The sequence below is a fragment of the Solea senegalensis genome, linkage group LG2, assembly GCF_019176455.1.
Source record: "Solea senegalensis isolate Sse05_10M linkage group LG2, IFAPA_SoseM_1, whole genome shotgun sequence".
In the NCBI taxonomy this organism is placed as follows: Eukaryota; Metazoa; Chordata; class Actinopteri; order Pleuronectiformes; family Soleidae; genus Solea; species Solea senegalensis.
Genome location: NC_058022.1, coordinates 29,286,059 through 29,306,852, shown reverse-complemented (window position 1 = coordinate 29,306,852; position 20,794 = coordinate 29,286,059). Strand labels below are relative to the sequence as shown.

Sequence of the window (20,794 nt, the reverse complement as noted above, 5' to 3'; positions counted from 1 at the left end):
CGACTACTTGGGAATTGTTAAATAAATGTGATTATACCTGTCGGCATTGTAAAATGGCTTCTTTTTTTTCTTTTTTTTGCTGAAGAGTGCAGGTGTAGCACTGCTGAACTTGGCTTTCACAGATGTGGAGGGGCAGATTTGTGGGCTATAACACACAGCGAAATGCAAAGACAGATTGAATTCTCTCAAATGTTCTTGCTTAAGTAAATTTAGCCTGTTAGATGATGATGACGGATGCAAAATACTTAGCAACCCTGCTTTACATCCACTCCGAGCTGCCAATAATGGGATATTAAGTTTAATGGTGTTAATTTTATGAGTACTTTGGTAATGAAGCCCTGAAATTTTGACAACCTGCTAAGATGTGCGTTCCTGCTGACAGGTTACGACTGGGCACCTGTGCAAATTACCGCTGTATTTAGATTTGAAAAGCAAAAGCCAAAGATCTGGGAGGAAAAAGAAGAGCTTTGGAACCAGAATAAAATAATATACAGTATGTAAAGACTTATTGCTTTGAAAAGAAGCTCATTTTCTGGCATATTGTCACGCTCTCTCGCAGCTTGAAAGAAATTCCACACGTACGTCCCAAGTTTTGTGACAGACATATGCATGGGGTCAGCTTCAAAGGCCCAAGCTGGCGGCCGCATTATTCCTCTGAGTGACTTTGGGTGTCTTTGAATGCAGCATGTGGCCCCACGACTGTTGTCGGAATCACACGCAAAATGCATTATCTCTGGGATTTGTTGGGGTCGATGATGACTCCGACATTAAAGGCATTTTTGATCACGGGCGCCATTCGTTCGCTGTCAACCCCGATACTTTGCAAATACAATCATTTTAGATTTGAAGTTTGTTCCCCAGCACTAAATTAAAGCCACCGGCTTCTCAGCATCTGCAGAATACAACTGTCACAACTAAGTACTGCCTGCACTATTGTTTCTCTTCTTTATTTCTCTTTACTCGAGGAATTATGAGAATTTAATAAGGCTTTCTCCCCTGCTCTCTGGCTCTCTCTCTCCGACTGTCACTTCTGATGCTTCGAGGCATCCTAATCAATATACAATATTCCTCTCCTCTCTGTAGTTTGTTCCTGAGTGACAGAATAATGCCAGGCCTGTGAAAGGGTTATGTCAGATAGTTTAAAACCCAATATTAAACAAGAATTGTGCTGTTACATGTGTCATTTTAATTATCTACCAAACTCAAGTCAAAGAGACTCCCTTTATTTACCTTAAATGGTGGGAGAGATTAAAAAAAGAGAGCGAGAGAGAGGGGAAAAACAGGTAGCAACAGTTCGCAAAATGTCTGCCGTAATTGCTTTTGTCGAGGGTGACACTTAAGGTAAGAAAAGAGAGAGGAGAGGCATCGGAGAAGTAAACATCATCTTTTCTTTGTCTTTCTCTCTCCTCAGCAAACACAAAAGGCCGTTTAAGAGCGAGTTTTTTTTTTGGGGGGGGGTGGAGGGATAACTGCCTGCGAAATATTAGTAGGTTAGAATTACTTTGTTGCGTGACACAATACCAATAGATGCTTCATGCTCGGAGAGGGAGAGGCTCTTGTCAACGGTGGCACCTAAACAATGGCGGCTTTCTTGATGTTAATGCCGCGCGTTTGATTTGACGAGCACCCCGCTGTCATCTCGCCTTCCCGGAGGTATACGTTGAATGCGGAGGAGACAGCTGACGTTCGAGAGATTGCGTCGACTGTAGCTTTCAGAGACAGTTCAACGCCCCCGTGCTGAAATTTGTTCAGAAACTTGAGGACAAAACGTCACGAGAGATGAGGGGAGTGAAAAAAAAACAAAAAAAAAGCAGCAGGAGACATAAAATGGTTCAAACTGGTGACAAAAAAAAAAGAAAAAAAGTACAAGTACTTAAGGCCTATGTTCATAATCATGTCGCGAAAGTTTGTTGAAGATGGTCCACAATGGTGCATTGCCTCATTCCTTTACACGGGAGTATAGAAGTCAGAGCGGTGTGCGTTGCTGTGGTGGATGTAAACAAAAAGAAGCTCCCTCACTCCTTTTATTGGGGAAGAATAGACCCTTTAAAACCTGTCCAGCCTTAGATAATTTCATTCAGTGGCCCCTGCTCCACTGTCATTGAATCTGCATCCAGAGATCAGGTTCACAGTGACGGGTTGATAGCTTCCCAAGCCTCTTGGCCTTTTGTTCTACCAGCCCCACGCTCCTGTTGCCCCCTCTTTTGAAAGTTGGGGGACACAGAGCTGATGGGACATCTCAAAGAAAAGTTCACACACCTCAGGTTTGGAAATAAAAAAACAACAAAACACATCAAGATACCACAAGTTGAGTTGAGATATTCCCAAGTTTTAAACCTGTTTTTGTGCCTCAGTCGTCCAGATAGTTGATGTCAGATCTTTCCTCTGAAAAGCCACACACACAACCTCTCAATAAAAGGCACAATATCACTTGTACCAAGGTGGATGTAGACCACCCAGGAATTCCTAATGTCTCTCTCAGCTCCTGGGTCTCCAGCCTGGGGTTTTGTCATCTCCAAGGAGCATTACTGAGTCTGAACTTGCCTAAACCCTTGTGATCACACCTCTTGAAAAGGTTTTGTTTCCTCCGTCGATTGGTATTCGAAGCAGGTCACCACACTCCCACCCTCCTCCTCCTCCTCCTGCACCCCCTTGCCTGCCTGCCTGCCTGCCACCACTCCTCCCCCCACACCCTTGCCTCCCCTCCCACATTTGAAAGCCCTGTTTTCATTTTAATTTGCACCTGTTGTGCAGTTGTTCGCTGAAGGCAAGTGCGGACCAGTCACTCATATAGAGACGTGTTAGGAGGCGATGTGGGGAGGATTATCTTTTCATATGTATAATATCTTCAGAAATGTCATGCATGAACTTTATCTGGCCGGCACTCTTGATTTCGAGGGAAGTTCAAGAGGCAGGTCCCCTTTCAGGCCGCGGTTGCTGTTATTTTAACACAAAAACGCCTTCATTAAGCTTCTTTATGTGTTGGGGGGCACAACGTTGTTTTATACGTGTAAAATGCAAAGAGTAAAGCTTCTCAAAGCTATTAGAAATATATCAGTTGATGCTACTGACTTTTTTTTTTATTGCTTGGATGTATAAATGTAAGTAAAGCATGTTTAAAAAAGCCTCCACCTTCACTATGGCGGCCCTCCCATGATTGGCTCTTACCGCAGAACATTCTTGCACTAGCTGCCAGTGAGGTGTGTCCCCCATGCCATGCTTTTGGCTCGCCCCGTGCTCCATCTGCACTCCTCCAATAAGTCTTCATGACGTCCTTCTCTGCCACGATTTACGCTGCGGCCCGACGGTTGCCGATGGCGGTGACTAATTTGCACGCAAGCCACCTTTGATTGAGTTCACAGCCCTTATTTACAGGCTGTCTATTTTAAGAAAAGCAGGCATATGTCTGGGACCTGAGTGTTGTGAAACCAGACGGGTCCTTCTGATGCTGTTCTGGAGTTGGTGTTGTGTGTATGTGTGTATGGCAGTGCTCCCTCCCCGAATGTGCGCAGTCGATCGGCCTCAAGGCCCCGTCGTGTTCCTCTATTTTCATATGTTTGGAAACATTTACATTTATGTTCATGCTTCAGTGGCAATGCAAATGTGAAGACATCCAGGGGATCCAGGCGGAGAATAATCGGAATGACTATAGGTTATATGAATACATTGCAGCATGCGTTTCGTAATATTCTATGTGCAATGCAGGGCATTTCAAACGTGACGGGTATGCTGTGGAGCAGAGCCGTCCTGAAAGGTGCAGCACGTTGGTATCCGAGGCATGTGAGCAAGGACTGTAAATTAGTGGCTATTTTGACTCGCATCTCCTCGACAGCTGTCTGCCCACCGCTGTGGTTCAGTCACAAATTCCAGTCGCGGATGCTGTAATTGGGGTGGAACCCACAAAAAAAAAAAAAAAAAAAAAAAAAAAAAAAAAAAGACCCGCCTACGCCTTGGTGGAAGCAGAGATGTGGGGTGGTGACCTTTTCAATCTGGGAATACACCTCAATTTCCAAAACAAGTCACAATCCATTTTCAGATTTATGTTCCCAGTTTAAGTGTCTGATGCTCATATGCGTTGTTTTAAGTATGCGCCTTGATCGCGTTAATAGCTGCCAACATTTTCAGAAAGCCATATATTATCATAAAGATTGCTGTCGTCCTGAACTTTTTGACCAGCTGACTCGACAATATCCAACCTTTATTTATTTACACCACGTAAACCTCATTGTTTTCTCCGCAGTGACTCCCAAACTCGCCTTTACTGACCAGACTCGTGTCCTTCCCCTTGTTTCTTTCTCACGTTGCAGCTCTCAACTATGAGAACGTGGTCGAGACCGGCTCAGAGACAGAAGAGGAGGACAAGCTGCCCGTCTCCGAAGAAGACCCTCTGATCAACGGCACGGGGAGCCCGGCCAGCCTCACCAACCCAGAGGCCTCGCCCCGTGTGGAGAGCCACAGCCTGCTCACCAAGGAGGAGGAGGACGACGAGATGCGGGACAGCGGCGTGGAGCACATCTGGCCCGACAACGACATGCTGAGTGCCTCAGTTGATGGTACTGGTAAGTGTCTGAAATCAGAGGGTGTGGAGATGAACCTCAGTGGGAGGAGTTAAAAGAAAAGAGATTTACAAGACGGGTGATTTCTCAACCACGTCAGTTGAGTGTCTGCCCGCTGACATTTTTAACCAGATTATTCTTGCCTCGAAGAAATGTTTGTGAAACCAAATCTGCAATCTGGCGTCTCCAAATGACAAAGGGAACGCGCGGATTCAAAAGTGTTACGTTAAAGGGTGCACAAGGATGTAAAGGTATCATTTATATTAATTCAAATAAAAAGAGCCGTTCCAGGAAATGCCTAAAAAAACACCTCTAGCTTTCCTTGTACCTGCTTTACCAGGTGTGCAATCACAACATAAAACCGAGCCGCCATCCAGATACTTTACTGCGACTTTGTGCGCCTCCTGTCGCTCGCCGCGTCGGCCCTCGCCGGTAAGCCCCACCCGTCTGGCGCGCGAGCAGACTAGAACAAACCCGCACAAAGCGTTTCGCAAACACTGCTTGAGCCAGGTCTGACGGCAAAGTCCCGACATGATGAACAGTTTCTCTGTGGGCGACGGAGACCATTTGGTTGTATGCTTAAAGGAAATTCCTGCTCTAAGGTAAACAGCATAAAATATTTACAGACATTTATTACTTGGGCTGAAAATGATAAGCACCAGGAGGTGAGAGTGTGCAGAAGATGTGGATTTCCAAATCATATCTGGGACGCCATGTGATACCTCTTCACTAACAAGCTGCTTAATCCCAGGCAGGTGATACCTTCCCTAACTTGACAGACTTATCGTCTTTTCCTGAGCAGCTCTGATTGCTGGGGCCCCAGTCACGGATGCTTGAAAGATAAATACTTTTAATTAGGGGGCAGGGTATAATCATTAAAGGAAGCCAGACTGCTGCGAAAAGTCATTAACAATCTTAAATGAAATTTTTATTTTTATGATAGCCATTTACATGTATAATAAGAGTCAATGATTCTTGGAAGCATGTGACAGGAACAGAGTATGGCGAGAAGTCATGTAAGACAGCCCATTTAAATGAGCAAGGCTCCGCTATTCATTTCTGCTAATGAACTAGCTGTGCACAGTGCCGAAAAACGGGCGAACATTCGGCAGTCTTAAATTTTAATATGGGGGAAAATTACACATTTATTAGGGACGGGGGGAAGAAACTTAGTGGGTATCAACATTTGCGTCTCCTAAATAACACTCCGTATTGGTTCTTTAAGGGGGGGCAGCATGGTAAATAAATCAAGATAAAGAATAAACAAGCTGTCGATGCATACGGTAATTGTTTATTTGATAAAGACCTGCGGTGCCATAATGTCTGTAATTCAACTCTGTTGCAATTCCCAGATAATATGCTTCTTGTGTGATAAAGCGTCTGACATATTTCAGAGAGCAAGGCAAGTTCATTAGAGCATTTGGGAGTCTCTTTCTCAATCTTGCGGGTGCTGTGTTTCCCAGCCTGCCTTTTTTCTTTTCTCTCTCTCTCTCTCTCTCTCTCGCGCGCTTGGTGCCTAAGTGTCTACAGTGATACCTCAGCACATAACTTAGGCCTGAGATAAGTTAGCACCCTCCCTCCTTCCTACTCGCACTGATTTGTTCGTCGTTGTTCATATCAAGAGTTTGAACACAGGTCTTGGAAATGTGAGTCAGTAACATGTAACTGATGCAGTAAAAAAAACAAAGATGTTGCCCTAAAACACACATTCACACATTCGAAGGGCGTGTTTAACGGCGCTGTAATGTCTTTGGCTGTGTCGCAACACAAGCCACTATGTTTTTCTCTCTGAGACGTAACTGCTGCATGTAAGAGGGGAGCGTTTATCGCCGAGCGCCTCTTCTGATTCCAGGGCACCGGAGTCTTGTCTGGCATTGTCCTTGACATTCCTTCATCCCACATAGACGCTGGACACGATGTGCTGGAAACCATGACATCATTATCACTGACAGACGTGTTCAAATAAATCACCTGCGTTTTCCCTGAACACTGTTTTAAACTTTTCTCAAGAGGCGTCAGGATTTCTGGACTTAATGTTGCAGGATTTTTTTTTTACTGTGTCCTTATGTTCAATTGTAGAAGCACATTTGCTCAATCTCTGCAGAATCATTGTCTGAAAACACGTTATATCTTCCATGTGATTCTTTTCTGCCAAATTTGAAAAAAAAAAAACAAGAAAAACCCTGAAATTCTTGTTTGCCCTGCCCATTTGTCAGGTTTTAGTGTTATTAATTTGTCAGCCACTGTATGCAGGAGTTTCCCACATATTTTTTTTTCAGTAAGTGGTGTTTCTGATCACTGCCAGAAATAAAATCAGATCAAAACTCTTTTCTTTGGCTGCAAAAACGCTCACATTTAAAGGGACGCAACACCGACACAAAATGTCTGCTCCTGACAACTTGGGTCTAAAAATATCAGATTTGTCACCAGCTTTCCAAAACATTTTTTTTTGTGGTTGTTTTTCTAAAATCTTTCTTTATTTCTGAGGTTAAAAACTGTTAAAGGTTTTCACTCCAGTGTCACAGATTCAGGATGAACGAGGCTAAAAGGCAGAACTTTAAAGTGCTCGCGACTGCAGTGACCAGCCATAAAAGTAGGAATGTTTTCAAAATAAACAGCATCAGAGCCGCTATGAAAATAGGTGGAATTATGGTCTGGCCAAGGTATCCTGGACTCCTCCTGGGTCTAGTGTCGGCTCCCTGACCTCAACATCGCTCTTCAAGGAGGTGTGTACCTTACCGCCTCAGGTCTTCTGTGATTTACTGCTGACAAAACACACTTTTCCAGTATTTAGTGGACAGTTTCATCTGAAACGCTTTCCATGACCAAGAATAGGCGCATATTTGTGGCATAAATGTCTCCAGAAGAAATCGAATCCCCCCGTTTCCAGTTTTGAACCTCTCTGAGATAAAGTCGTGCAATTTTACATTTCGCGTGAAAGAATTGTGCTAAAGGAGGGCTCTACTGCATACATTTCTGCCTTTTCTTACAGGGCCCCCCGGCTCACCACGATCACACTTTGTCCCACACTTTGTCCCGGTTTGAATGAAGTTCAGGTCTTGCATGGACTCATGTGTGCCAGAGGCCAAAGCAGAGAGGTGTATGTGGTATTAGCCTACCTCCTGCTGGAAGCAGCACTCCCTCCCTTTAGACCACAGATAACAAAAGTTGTCCAAGGTAAATAGGGGAGAGAGAGAGAAGGATCAGTAAATCCCACCGGTCATCCCCTTGCATCAGACCGAAAGAATGCAGCCAAATTTGATTACCCAACTCAAACACGGTGCCTACGAGGGCACAGAAATGTGAGGGAGTTTTCATCATGTTCAGTGTGAAAGGGGGGGGAGGTTTTTAAACATGCTGATATCTGATCCTTGTGGGTATATTTTAATCTGTGGTGGTGGGGTTTTTTTTTGTTTTTTTTATCTGTTTTGTTTTGTCGTAGTGTAATTTATGTCGTTTAAAAGCCATTTATTTTCCCATAGTGCGTCTGTGGTTTTGATGCCGTTTGGCAGACGTGCAATCAAATGCACAGGAAGAAAAAGAGGAGGAATAAAATCCTTGCAATGGGAAAGTTAAACTAGGACATTCCCCCCTCCAGAACACTCTGTCATTATTGTATGGAGCCATTGACAAGGGTATTTATCATCTCACTGCAGAAGCCAAATCTTTAATTTTAAGTCAACCCTGAATTGCGAGCCTTAGAAAGCATTCCACAACTATTAAGCCCATTGTTTCCAACTAAAAATAAGAAATTCTTTTTGCTTCTGGCTTTTGTGTAGAGTAATGTAAGCAGGATAACTTTATTATCAACAATACACCCACCACCTTTCCTGTAATATCTCAGCTAGGTCTCTCAATGTAGGCGCTCATCCTGGTTTAATAGCCATGGGATAGTTGGATACATCAGTTCCTGCTGTGGACTCTCACAAAAAATAAAAAGCCTCACAATGCAACACTTGTAACGTCCTTGCAGGATCAGCAGAGCAAGAACAGATGCGTGTAAGGCACACAATGTGGGTGTTTTTTTCTGTTCCCTTGTTTTTAATACAAAGCCCCCGTGTTCTCGGAAGCACCTTGATTTAATTTTTTACCGACGATGCAGGAAGGAGGGACCAGAGGGGCTTCTTAAGCTGATTGTCCAGTCAGTGTCCTCCTGTTGACCGCAGAGGGATGAATTTGTCAGAAGAGGTCTTGTTTATGAGCCTGTCAGCCCACCGTTTATTTACAGCCGCCTTACCTGTGCCAGGACAATATCTGCCCGTCTGCACAGGCTGGCTGCCATTACCCTGATTGGCAGTAAGAACCTGGTCTGTTGAAACCAGTTCTCCCCGGACCTTTAGCCTCTGAAGCGGGGCAAAGAATAAGATCTGAACGCCCGCGGTCAGCCTTGAGAGGTGTTATTTATTCAGTGTTATAACAACGGTTAATTCTTTTGTGTCCTTCCACCTGAGGTTTTAACCAAACCAATGAGGTTATTTCTGCCTGCGGAGCAACTCTGCCCCGAAGAAATGTTTGTGTAACTAAAACTCTTAATCTGTGGTTCAGAGTTGCATTCTGGGGTTTGTAGGGGAATTGAAAAAAAAAACAAAAAAAAAAAAACCATGTGCTAGATAAAAGCTGACATATGATAAAAACAAGCGTGGTCCCGCATGCAGAGGCCTGCAGCGGCGTCACAGCCAGGGAGTAATGCGCTCAGGCTGCATGTTGGCTGGAGCGCGATGATTGCTCAGGTGGATGTTGTATTTAATCACTCTGTTTGGCGAGTGGAGCTTTTCCTTTGCCTCCCCCGTCGCTTGTTGTCATGTTAAAGGTAAATAAGTCACTGTCTGGCCCAGATGATAGCACTCATTAAGCATGCCGAACAAAGCTGCAGCGTGTCACACGATGCACAGCGGCCGCTTCTTACTGCTCTCGCCGTACCTTCATTTTAATTCGCTGGTTCGAGTAACCACGTCCCCTTTCTCTTCTTCTCTGTTTCTGTGCAGATGAAATAAAAGATGACTTTGACAACCTTGGGCCTGATGCCACTCTGCAGGCAGTTGGAAACGGTACAGGTGAGTTGTCGACCAATTCTGTACTTCTTTTTTTTTTTTTTTTTCTTTACCCGGAGCAGAAATATGTCGGTTCCGCTAGCGATCCGTTATCCTGTGACACCTCAGACTTTATGGCTTCTGACCCCAAGTTGGCCGCCACCTCTTTCAAATAACAAGAACAAAACAATGACAATCCCAAAACAGGCATCTGTAATTAGAGGGATAATCCTGTCCTGCTGACACAATGGCCACAAACACAAAAGACAAATCCCTGGATGTTTATAGTCGCAGCTGAAGAGCGTTCAAATTTATCTAACCTTTGATTATACGTGCTGTTTTCAGCTTCCCTGGTTTCGCTAAATGAGTCCGTGCATGTGTGTGGGTCCCACCGCCAGCTCCTGGTGGAAGAGAACCATACCTGCCATTTTTCATTAAGCCACCAACGCTGATTTGCGTCCACAAACACACACACACCCCTCCCTTCCATGATATCATCCCGGCCACCCTGACAATTGGCCCCGGATGCTGTTACAGTAAACTAAACTCACCCCACAGAATGCCACGCAACCCTGCCTCAAAAACTCTCCCTTCAGCTTTAATTACTATAACTTTATGCTCACGGTGTTTTATTCTTCACTTTTTTTTTCCCCCTCCCCTGTTCCGAAAAAGTCCAGCTTAGCAACTGTTTTCCATTTTGACTGCTCAAAGGGACTTTTCTGAAACAATACTGGAGGCTCCACGCGCCTACATGACACATGATTTTATTTAGAGAGATGAGGAGTTTGACCACATCCTGGTGCCAAAGTACACTTTGATCCAGGTAATTTCCTCCCTCACTGAAAGAAAGAAAGAAAGAGATCACTTTTCCTTAAAGAAACATAGTGTTTATATTTTATATTGTACTCAAAGTTAACACGTCATATTTTCTGAAGTGATCGAGGACAAGCTCCAGCACTCGATCTTCACAACAATGAGTCTGTAACAATTAGTCTTCAAAAAAACACAACGGATCATCTAATGAGACCGCAGTAAATGATGCTATCACGGCCGTCAAAGGCGATCCATTGGCACTGATGACATTTAGGTGCCATTTTTGACGAGCAAATATCTACTACCTTGACCTTTCGCAAATTGGGCCGAGAAGTCACGACGGCCTAACAAATCACTCTTTAAACCTCACCTTGGCTCGCGGTCTAAAATCCTAATTAACAGGCGATGAAGTCTGATGAGACTTCACTCGGGGCCTCCAGAATCTCCAGGTTATAAACACACTAATGTGCGTGTGTGTGTTTGTCTGTGTGTGATTTTTGAAAGTCGGCCATCCCCTTGACTAATGAAGGCTGCAGATTTCTTTTAGCTCCGGTTTGTTTTTTCGGAGGCAGCTATCTCCACGCTGCAGCTTAAGAGTTTCCCTGAAGAGAAGGGGACTGGGAAATAATTTGAGAAAACGCATTGTGTGGCCTCAGCACTTTGGCTGGCTTAAGACACATTCTGCACCGCCATGGCGAAGCACGTCGCTCTTCTTTTCTTTTCTTTTTTTTCTCAGTTCTCTTCGTTGTGCTGGTTTGTGGTTTGGCCTTGATAATCTGTTCAGCACAGAATCAACAAAAACCACAATCTCTTGATTGACCTTACATGTGAAAGTCGATACAAGGGGAACAAGGTTCTGTCGCTGATTAAGCCAGGCATGTGGATGGACCCTTTTATTATTCCACGCTTCTAGACACAAGATCAGATTTCATGTTTCAAATTTTTTTTTAACACATTGTTCTTCAGCAACTTCTGTCAGCCTGCTTATCTCTAACTTCTGGCTCCATTAAGTTACAACTCCTTGTTTTAGCCTGCATGGCGTGACAAGCGAACCCCGTAATATAGATGTATTCTTCCCAAAGCACGGCTGTAATGCGTTACGGTCGTTGTCCTCATCGCATTTCCACCAAGATGTTCCCAATATCCTCCTGTAAGACATTTCTCTGGAGAAGAGATGAATCCAATTTATTCCTCTGCCTTCTCCATCAGTCTCCTCCTTCACCGTCTCTCTCCCTCTCTCTCTCTCTCTCCCTCCGTCTCCACGGCTCCTTCAGTCAAGAGCGTCGATTGCACTTCAGAGTTTGAGGACTTCTTCGCCAAGCGGAAGCTGGACGATGGCGACAGCCACGTGGTGAGCATCGCCGAGTACTTGCAGCGGGGCGACACGGCCATCATCTACCCAGAAGCCCCAGAGGAGCTGTCCCGCCTGGGCACGCCGGAGGCCACCGGACCAGAGGAGAATGGTACGAAAACCAAAGTTTTTAATCACTTGCGTACAATATAGGGCGCGTGTGCTATATTCTGATGATGTTCTAAGTAAGTTTATGGAATTCAGACAGGTCACGTTGTGTTAAATAATTATCATCATTAAGCTCATAAAATGTCACATAAGGAAACGTGACAACCAGCTCTACTTATTTATTGTAGTTTAAATACCGAGCTGTAAAACACTAGGGCTGATATTAAACTTGCAGCATGGAAAAGGAAAGGAAAGGAATCTGAACAGAGTAGCTGCTTCTTTCTCTGACACGGCCGGGCAGCTGTTGGTCCCACAGATTTGCCGGATGCCTTGGCGTTTACCTACAGTCTTAAGCAACAGCTGGGCAGGGGCTTGAAATCAGATAGTGCACCTCTGAAGCCTCTCGAAGGAAGAGAACAGGGGACGGGGGATCAAATTGGAACGGGCTCATAATTCATGGATCAGACGCGATGAACACGTCAGTGAGAATGGTTTAAAAAGTGTCTGGGATTTAAAGCAATTAATGCAGGTATATGACGCGAGTGTCACAAGCCTGTTTGTAGCTATGTCAAGAAAAGGAGGCGTGTGCTGTATGGAGCTGCACAAGTGTGAGTGTGTGTGTGTGTGTGTGTGTCAGGAGGAGGTCGTAGTGCAGGGGATGCCAGCCTGACACTGAGGCTCTCATGTGGAGCAGATTGCAGAGATAACTCCCATACCACTCTGGGCAGCTCGCCCGTTAGCTGCCATTGATTCGCTGACCTTTTGGCCCGCTTTCCCCTTCCCCTTCCTCCCCGCAACCCCACCCCTCTCCTCCCACTGTCTCCCGTGCAGACCTGCCACCTGGAACGCCAGATGCCTTCCCCCAACTGTTGAACTGCCCCTACTGTGACCGGGGCTACAAGCGCTCGACTTCGCTGAAGGAGCACATCAAGTACCGCCATGAGAAGAACGAGGAGAACTTCGCCTGCCCCCTGTGCAACTACACGTTTGCTTACCGCACTCAGCTCGAGCGGCACATGGCCACACACAAGCCCGCGCGGGATCAGGTGAGAAGGAGTTTTCATTTTGTTCCACTCATCGTCCCTTGCCCTGTGCGTCTGCTTTTTTAACTTCTCCTCCTCTTTCTGTCCCTTATTTCATCTCGTTTCTAATGTGCTCTGATCCCTCAGAGAAGAGAGATCATTTTTTTTCTGATTGGCAATCATTATTAATTTTTCATGGCATTTTGAAGATGCAGATCCTTTAATGGTAATAACTTTAATTGAGGTCCTAAATGGTTTTTTGATGGCCCTCTCTGATATGATTTTCCAGTCTCATGTTCACGATCGAATGATTGTGTTAATTTCCAATTTAGAAATTTTTATCAGCTCCTTAACTTCACTTCACTCCTGGCCTTTAATGTTCTTCTGGTGCAGCCTACAGTCGTAGTACTCCATCAAACTCCAACGCCACACACCCCAGCCCCCCGCCCGCCTTCACCCCACCCACTTCTAATTTCATGCACCGCATAAACATCTGTGTATACGTGAAAGTTCTCCGGCGATTTATATCCTATACGTCTGGACTATAATTTGAATCTGCTAGCAGTTAGCATGAATCACCTTAAAGTCCTGTGAGGTGAAAACACATCCAACAGTCACGGGCGTTTAACTCGCTTGTCAACTTGAAGTCAAAAATGTGGTGTGAGATAGATTGTAGCAAAAAAAAAAACTTGCATGCTTCCATAGTTTTCGCACATTTGGGGATAATTATAACTTCTCAGCGAACTAAAATTGGAGCAGTAAATTTTAAAAGGAGATGGAGTCTGCGTTTGCGGGTTAAAGGATGTTCATAACGAAAGGGGAAACAAAAATGGATGATGACATGAAGTAAATCTGTAAAATGCAATCAAACTCATTTTCTAATTTCAGTGAAATGTAACTAAAAAATAAAAAATTGAATGAAAACCTCCAGGAAAAGGGTAAAAAAAATAAGCTTTTTTGTTGCCCCAATACAAAAACTGTGAAAAGAAAAATCCAGCCAGTCAGATGATATCATCTACCCTGATGCATTTCAGTGCTTAGTCCCAGGTCGTGGGTGTTGTGCTCTCTGAAGTGAGGATGACAGGCTCAGACTGTGGTTGATATGATCAGATGTCAGCAGCCAGCACTTTTACCTGATCTACCAGCTGGGTGTGAACGTGAGCAGATGGGCCGGCTGAGTGAGCCGCCATCCCAATCCTCATATTACAATGCTGCTGCTGCTGCTGCTGCTGCCGCTGCCCCCCTCCAGAGTCAAGTCAATGGCCAAAGACTCCCACACAAGCCGTGCGGGTCCCCACACAAAGCCGGTTATCTTGATTTGTAAATTAGCTGGATTGTTTAAAATGGTAATCCTCGCGATGACGTGCGACGTCTTAACTCATTTGAATTCTCCGTAGCGGCGCGGCTTTTGCAGGTGGCGCTCTCAACACCCGGTGTTTTTCCTTCAGAGGTAAAGCCTGTGTATGAAAAAAAAAATAAATAAATAAAATGTGCTCAAGAAAGCGAAAAAGAAAAACAAGCGCGTGTTTACAAAATGTACACTTTTAATTAACAAGCAACGCAGGAGGACTCGTCGGATTAGCATCAAGAATAACGTGCTGATAGGTAATCATGTGCCATGTTGTTCTGTCCTGTGTGTTTACAAGTCTTAATACTCCTCCTCCTCTTGAGCACTTAGCTGAAATATGACTAATTAGAGGTTATACATATGCAAACACCCAGTCGGGTCCCCGCCCACAATCAGCGGCGGTGGCGTTCACGCCGACAATGAGCCATGGAGGAGAGACGGAGCATTTTGCTGGTGCCATTCACAATTAAGAGCACAGAACGATTGTGTCTTATTAGCAGTGGTGGCGAGACTAAACTTTAGCGGGCAGGGGTCCTCAGGGGGGAAGTTAAGGGGAATGGTGGTGGAGGTGGGGGCACTGAAGCAGCTGTTGCTGTTTGTTTATGCAACTCAGCAACATACGAGCAGTGGGGTCCCTCTCCGGCGCTTTGGCGGGCCCCTCGACTCTCCCCGCTTGATCTTTGAAGGTTGGGGCTGTTTGAACAATTCCTCCCAGTCCTCCCAGTGTCCTGCGCGCCACCATCTGTCTCCCCAGGAATGTGGGTAGAGTCAGCACACACCCCAGCATTTGTCAAGGCTGAACTGGGAGGAGGGAGTCGCTGTGTTTTCCCCCTCGCCAGCTCACAGAAAATGTGGGTTGTTTTTTTTTTTATTTACTAACCATTTAACATCCTCACCTCCTATTTGGAATTAATGGTTTCGCGAGTGACGAGCCAGGTTTACACACCCAGTAGTGTTGTTGTTGTTGTTGTTGTTGTTGTTGTTGTTGGGTATTATATTTCAGGTTGTTTTTTTTCTTTGATATCAGAGGACAGGCCTTTGAATTGCAAATTTGATGGATTGCAACTGATGTTTACCTTTGAACAGTGAATCAAGGCTGCGCCTATAATACGCTCTGTTCTGCATCCTAAGATTACACGAGAGACTTGTGAAGTTTTAAAACAAGCTGTAAGACATTTGGAGGTGTTCTGATAAAAAAAAAGTACAAATTGTAATTCAAATGGTGTGAATGCAGGTATACGGGTCAGAAGAGCGCAGAGATTATTCTGAATACCTTTTGGACTGATTAGGCCCCAAATTAATTGAGAAGCAGATCAGATCGGTGGTTGTAATGAGGGCGAAACGCTGTACAAAAAAGAAAAAAGACTCTTTTCATTTATTCTATTTTCTGCGCTGCCAAATTCTAAAGGCAACCCTCCTTTGGTAGAGGAGCCAGGAAATTAAAAAAGTATGTGATTCTCTGTGTTATCACCACCACTGCCTGCAGTCACTCAGCAGAGGTGAGAGTAGAAAACACAAGATGCTTCTTTTAGGCGACTTGTTTTGGGTTTTGTTTCTTGTCGTCACGCCGACCAGTTGTGTTTATTTGCTGAACTTTCACCCCCCGACGACGTGCTTCCCTTTTGTGACTCTCCTCTCTCTCTCTCTCTCTCTCTCCCTCTCTCTCGCTCAGCACCAACTGCTCAACCAAGCCGCAAGCAACCGCAAGTTCAAATGCACTGAGTGTGGCAAGGCCTTCAAATACAAGCACCATCTGAAGGAACACCTCCGGATTCATAGTGGTGAGCGTCTTTTGAATATTCATAACCATGACTTAAGAAACTGCAGAAATTCCTGTCGGTTTATTTTGGACCCTCGCTGCCGTTAACGGACACTGAACTCTGCTGTGTTACAGACAATTTCAGCTGCCAGTTATAATATTTGCTTAGGAACGCAAACGTATGTGAATCATATCAGAAGTTGCATTTTCAGAATTTCTTCATATTACTCTTTTTTTTTTAACTGCTGTGTAAGGACAATCTGAAATAACATGGTGACACATACTGTAAGAGTACAAAACACACACACACACAGAATAAGAGAGGGAAGGAAGTGCCCGAGCACACATCTGTGCATGATGGTATGCAACAAACATGCAACACTTAGTCGGCATAAGAATTCACTCATAGTGCTGGAGGTGATGTTTTTGTGTCACCACAACCTCCTTCATTTTCTCAAATAAATGCTTATTTCCTTGAGTAAATACATTTGAAATCATCAGAATCTCAAATTGCTATACAAAATAGTTAACCCTTCCTATGCAATATGTGTATTTGTGTTGCAGGTGAGAAACCATATGAGTGCCCTAACTGCAAGAAGCGTTTCTCCCACTCGGGCTCCTACAGCTCCCACATTAGCAGCAAAAAGTGCATTGGCCTGATCGCTGTTAATGGCAGGATGCGCGGCAACATGAAGACCGGCTCCTCCCCCACCTCGGCCTCCTCCTCGCCCACCAACACTGCCATCACCCAGCTGCGCCAGAAGCTGGAGAACGGAAAGCCGCTCGGCCTCCCCGAACACAACAACCACCTTAGTATTAAGACCGAGCCGCTTGACTTCAATGAGTACAAGCTCATGATGGCGTCTCAAGGATTCGCCGCCCCTGGACCGTTCATGAACGGCGGCATGGGAGGGAACAGCCCACTGGGTATCCACCACAACTCCACTGCTCAGAGCCCCTTGCAGCACCTCGGCCTTGCCAGTCTCGAGTCACAGCTCCTGGGCTACCCGGGCGCACTGGGGAACAACCTGAGCGAGGTGCAGAAGGTCCTGCAGATCGTGGACAACACTGTGTGCAGGCAGAAAATGGACTGCAAGCCGGAGGAGCTCTCCAAGCTGAAGGCCTACATGAAGGAGCTGGGGTCCCAGGTGGAAGAGCAGAGACAGGCGCTGACGTCGGCGGGGGCTCAGATGGGCCTCCCGCTCGTCAATCACAACGGCGCCACCAAAAACATCATCGACTACACGTTAGAGAAAGTGAACGAAGCCAAAGCCTGCCTCCAGAGCTTGACGACAGACTCGAAGAGACAGATCAGCAATATCAAACGAGAGAAGTCCAACCACATGCTTGAAGGAGGTGTGGAGGAGAAGGTGCAGGAAAGCAACATGTTTACGCCTTATGCTTGCCAATTTTGCAAAGAATCCTTTCCCGGGCCAATACCTTTGCATCAGCATGAACGCTACCTGTGTAAAATGAACGAAGAGATCAAAGCCGTGCTGCAGCCCAGTGAGAATCTGATGCCCAATAAACCGGGGATCTTCATGGATAAGAACAGCCACTTACCTTCCCCCATGTTGTCTGAGAAGGGACTCACTGGGCCGCTTAACCCTTACAGGGACCACATGTCTGTGCTGAAGGCATATTTTGCCATGAACATGGAGCCCAACTCAGAGGAGCTGCTCAAGATTTCCATAGCAGTCGGCCTTCCTCAGGAATTTGTTAAGGAGTGGTTCGAGCAGAGAAAGATGTATCAGTACGGCACCACCAGAACCCCACCATTAGAGCACAGGAACCACACTGATATGGTTGTCGGAACAAATAACCACCACACTCCACCAAAAGACTCAATGGCAGCTAGGTCACCGCATTCACTCATCAAGCCTGCTGATCACATCACGTCCTCCGCCCTCGCAGAGCTCCACAACACCATGAACAACTGTGACATGAACAACTCGCTCAGACATTTGAAAAGCCACCCGTTCAGCAGCGGCGCCAAAGCCGCAGGTGAAAAACTGGACCACTCCCGCAGCAACACGCCCTCGCCGCTCAATCTGTCCTCCACCTCGTCCAAAAACTCTCACAGCAGCTCTTACACTCCCAACAGCTTGACTTCGGAGGACCTGCAGGCCGAGCCGCTGGACCTCTCTCTGCCGAGACTCATGAAGGAACCCAAGCATGCACTGACTGTCAAAAGCAGACCTAAAGTCAACAGTATCACCATTGACCATAACAGCGTTCCCTCTCCCCGAGAGCACTTCGAAGAGCCTTTGAACTTGGCCTATCTCAAGAAAGAATTCTCAGGCTCCAACAACGGAAGCCTAGAAAAAAGCACTAGCCCCATCTTTGGCATTAACCCGTTTGCCGCCAAACCCCTCTACACGTCACTCCCACCACAGAGCGCTTTCCCGCCTGCCACATTCATGCCCCCCATGCAGGCCACCATACCGGGGCTGAGGCCCTATCCGGGCATGGATCAGATGGGCTTCTTACCACACATGGCCTACACTTACGCGGCGGGCGCCGCCACGTTCGCTGAGATGCAGCAGAGGAGAAAGTACCAGCGGAAACCAGGTTTCCAGGTAAATAAGCCACCTGTGGTTCTGTGAAATCCCCAGGCTCTGTTCGGCCTCCCAAAAATGATCTGAACTCATTTCTCTGCTAATTGAATACGATTCGGTGTCACGAGAGACGCTCGCCTCACCTGAGGTGGAGTGTGCGACAATGGTGTCAGTGAGAAGGACAAAGGTTTACGTCAGCGTGTTATTTATCATTCATCCGTCTGCATGCTTCCAGGCATAGACTGTGTTTACAAAAAAAATGGACGTATTCTTCCACTTTCTCCCCGAAGCCAAACAGGAAGCGACTCAGTTTGACTGGAAATGACGGGAAAATTAGCTTCTACTCCTCACTTGATTTATAACGTCGGCAAACGTTTTCCTGAGGCGCTAATGGTCTCGATCACGAGTTTCAGCCTTTCTTCAGCAGAGCACGATGTCAATTTTGTGAACTATGTATCCATTTAGAGGAAAGTAGATGATAAAGCGCCGCACGTCGGAGTGAACACAAGTGTGATTAACCGCTGGTGTCGACCAATCGGGGCCTGGCTTTAAAACGGTAGCTCAGATTCTCGACACTACGTTTGCTCCTTTCCTTCATTCACAATGATTGTTTTTATCCAGTCTTTGCATAAATACACAGCGTCAGGTTAAAAGAATAACAGAAACGCCGTTGGCGCTAAAATGTAATCTCAGTAAAGCGCTAATTGTTACCAGCTCCACTGTAAACTTCACCTGCTGCTGCAGCTGCTGCTGCTGCTGCTGCTGTGTGTGTGTGTGTGTGTGGAATACAATACTGCTCCCGACTCCAGTCATCTTCCAGCGCCGGTCTGAACGCAGATATGTTGTTATTAAAAATGGGTGAAAGGCCTTTGTAAAAATGACAAAGGTTAGCCCCGCAGCTGTGCACTTCTCTGAAATTTCCCACCACGACTTTGCTGCATTTTAAAGAGAGCTCAAGCCAAAATGAGCTCCTACATGTGGATTATTAATGCACCGTCTCCATGTTCATTACCAGTGAATGCTAAAGGCTGTTTAACATAGAGGGAACAATTTTGATGAAAAAAAAAAAAAAAGAAGTATTAATAATGTTTCCTATTCTAAGTTATTAAATTAGATTTTAAAAATACAGCTACAGGCGTTGAGTTCAAATTGATTGCAGAGTGATAGTGGTCCCTTCTTAAAACTCAGCGCAGAGGTGTTCACACATTATCTCACACATATTCATTAAAGGGAGCTCTGACGGCTCAACGTCGGCCATTAAGGTGCACCTTCAGATTTTTAATCATCGTATGAGTTTATGCACTTTCTCCTCCTCTAATGTGCTCATATTGTTCTTCATCAGCTCACGTTTCAGACTAATCTTCGTCATAAAAGGAGGATTTTTTCTTTTTTTTTTTTTTTAACACTTCCGCACAGAATTAGAACTCACTCGGCACGCCGTTACGGCTCGACGCGACAGTTGCACGCGGCCGCTTTAAGTGGAACTGGGAGTTTCAGAAGAAATCCTCTCATGTGGTCACCGTGACCGCGGATGATAAAGCTTTTCTAGACGAAATAAACGTCAAGGATAAGGTCAAGAACAGACTCGAGAGCAGCGCGAGCTGTAATTACAGCTCCTGAACGCGCCGACGACTGCAACTGCGTGACATCAAAGTTAACTTGTTCATTTATTCATCAATAAATAGCTTCTTGTGAGACCACCTGCAGATATTTGAATTTTTTTTTCATATATTTACAGAGAAACTTGATCACACACACAAAAATTCATTCTGTTTTTCGCTCTCTCTCTCTCTCTCCCTCCCTCTTTTTTTTTTGTTTTCCGTTTGTTTTGTTTTGTTTCTTCTCTGAAGGGGGACCTGCTCGATGGTACACCAGATTACTTGTCAGGGCTGGACGACATGACAGACCCCGACTCCTGTCTGTCGCGGAAGAAGATTAAGAAGACCGAAAGTGGTATGTACGCGTGTGACTTGTGCGACAAAACATTCCAGAAGAGCAGTTCCCTTCTAAGACACAAATATGAACACACAGGTATATACTGTTCTAGACCCTTATTTTAAACCCCATGCTTTTTTATGTTTTAAATGTTTGTGTTGCCAAATTCCTACCAGTATGAATCTTTATTTTTATGTTCCCCCCCACCCACCCACCCACCTTTTTTCTCCTCCTTTCTTTTCTCTGTTTTAACCCTTAAGTTGTATTTGTAAACCAACACCTAACTTGCTTCTTCATTGACAGGGATGAGCTGC

General features: G+C 45.4%; 2 protein-coding genes across 6 annotated transcripts in view; both read left to right on the top strand.

Moving 5' to 3' along the window:
* LOC122765370 (plakophilin-4-like) overlaps positions 1 to 20,794 on the top strand; it is a 555,540-nt gene that overhangs the window by 294,973 nt on the left and 239,773 nt on the right. The window lies entirely within an intron of this gene.
* Positions 1 to 20,794, top strand: part of zeb2b (zinc finger E-box binding homeobox 2b) — a 78,565-nt gene that overhangs the window by 54,066 nt on the left and 3,705 nt on the right. Inside the window, exons 2-8 of the mRNA XM_044017965.1 lie at positions 4,251 to 4,559; positions 9,542 to 9,610; positions 11,674 to 11,862; positions 12,690 to 12,904; positions 15,901 to 16,009; positions 16,552 to 18,566; positions 20,396 to 20,498. Of these exons, the coding sequence (XP_043873900.1) occupies positions 4,251 to 4,559; positions 9,542 to 9,610; positions 11,674 to 11,862; positions 12,690 to 12,904; positions 15,901 to 16,009; positions 16,552 to 18,566; positions 20,396 to 20,498 (3,009 nt within the window). The remainder of the gene's footprint in view (positions 1 to 4,250; positions 4,560 to 9,541; positions 9,611 to 11,673; positions 11,863 to 12,689; positions 12,905 to 15,900; positions 16,010 to 16,551; positions 18,567 to 20,395; positions 20,499 to 20,794) is intronic.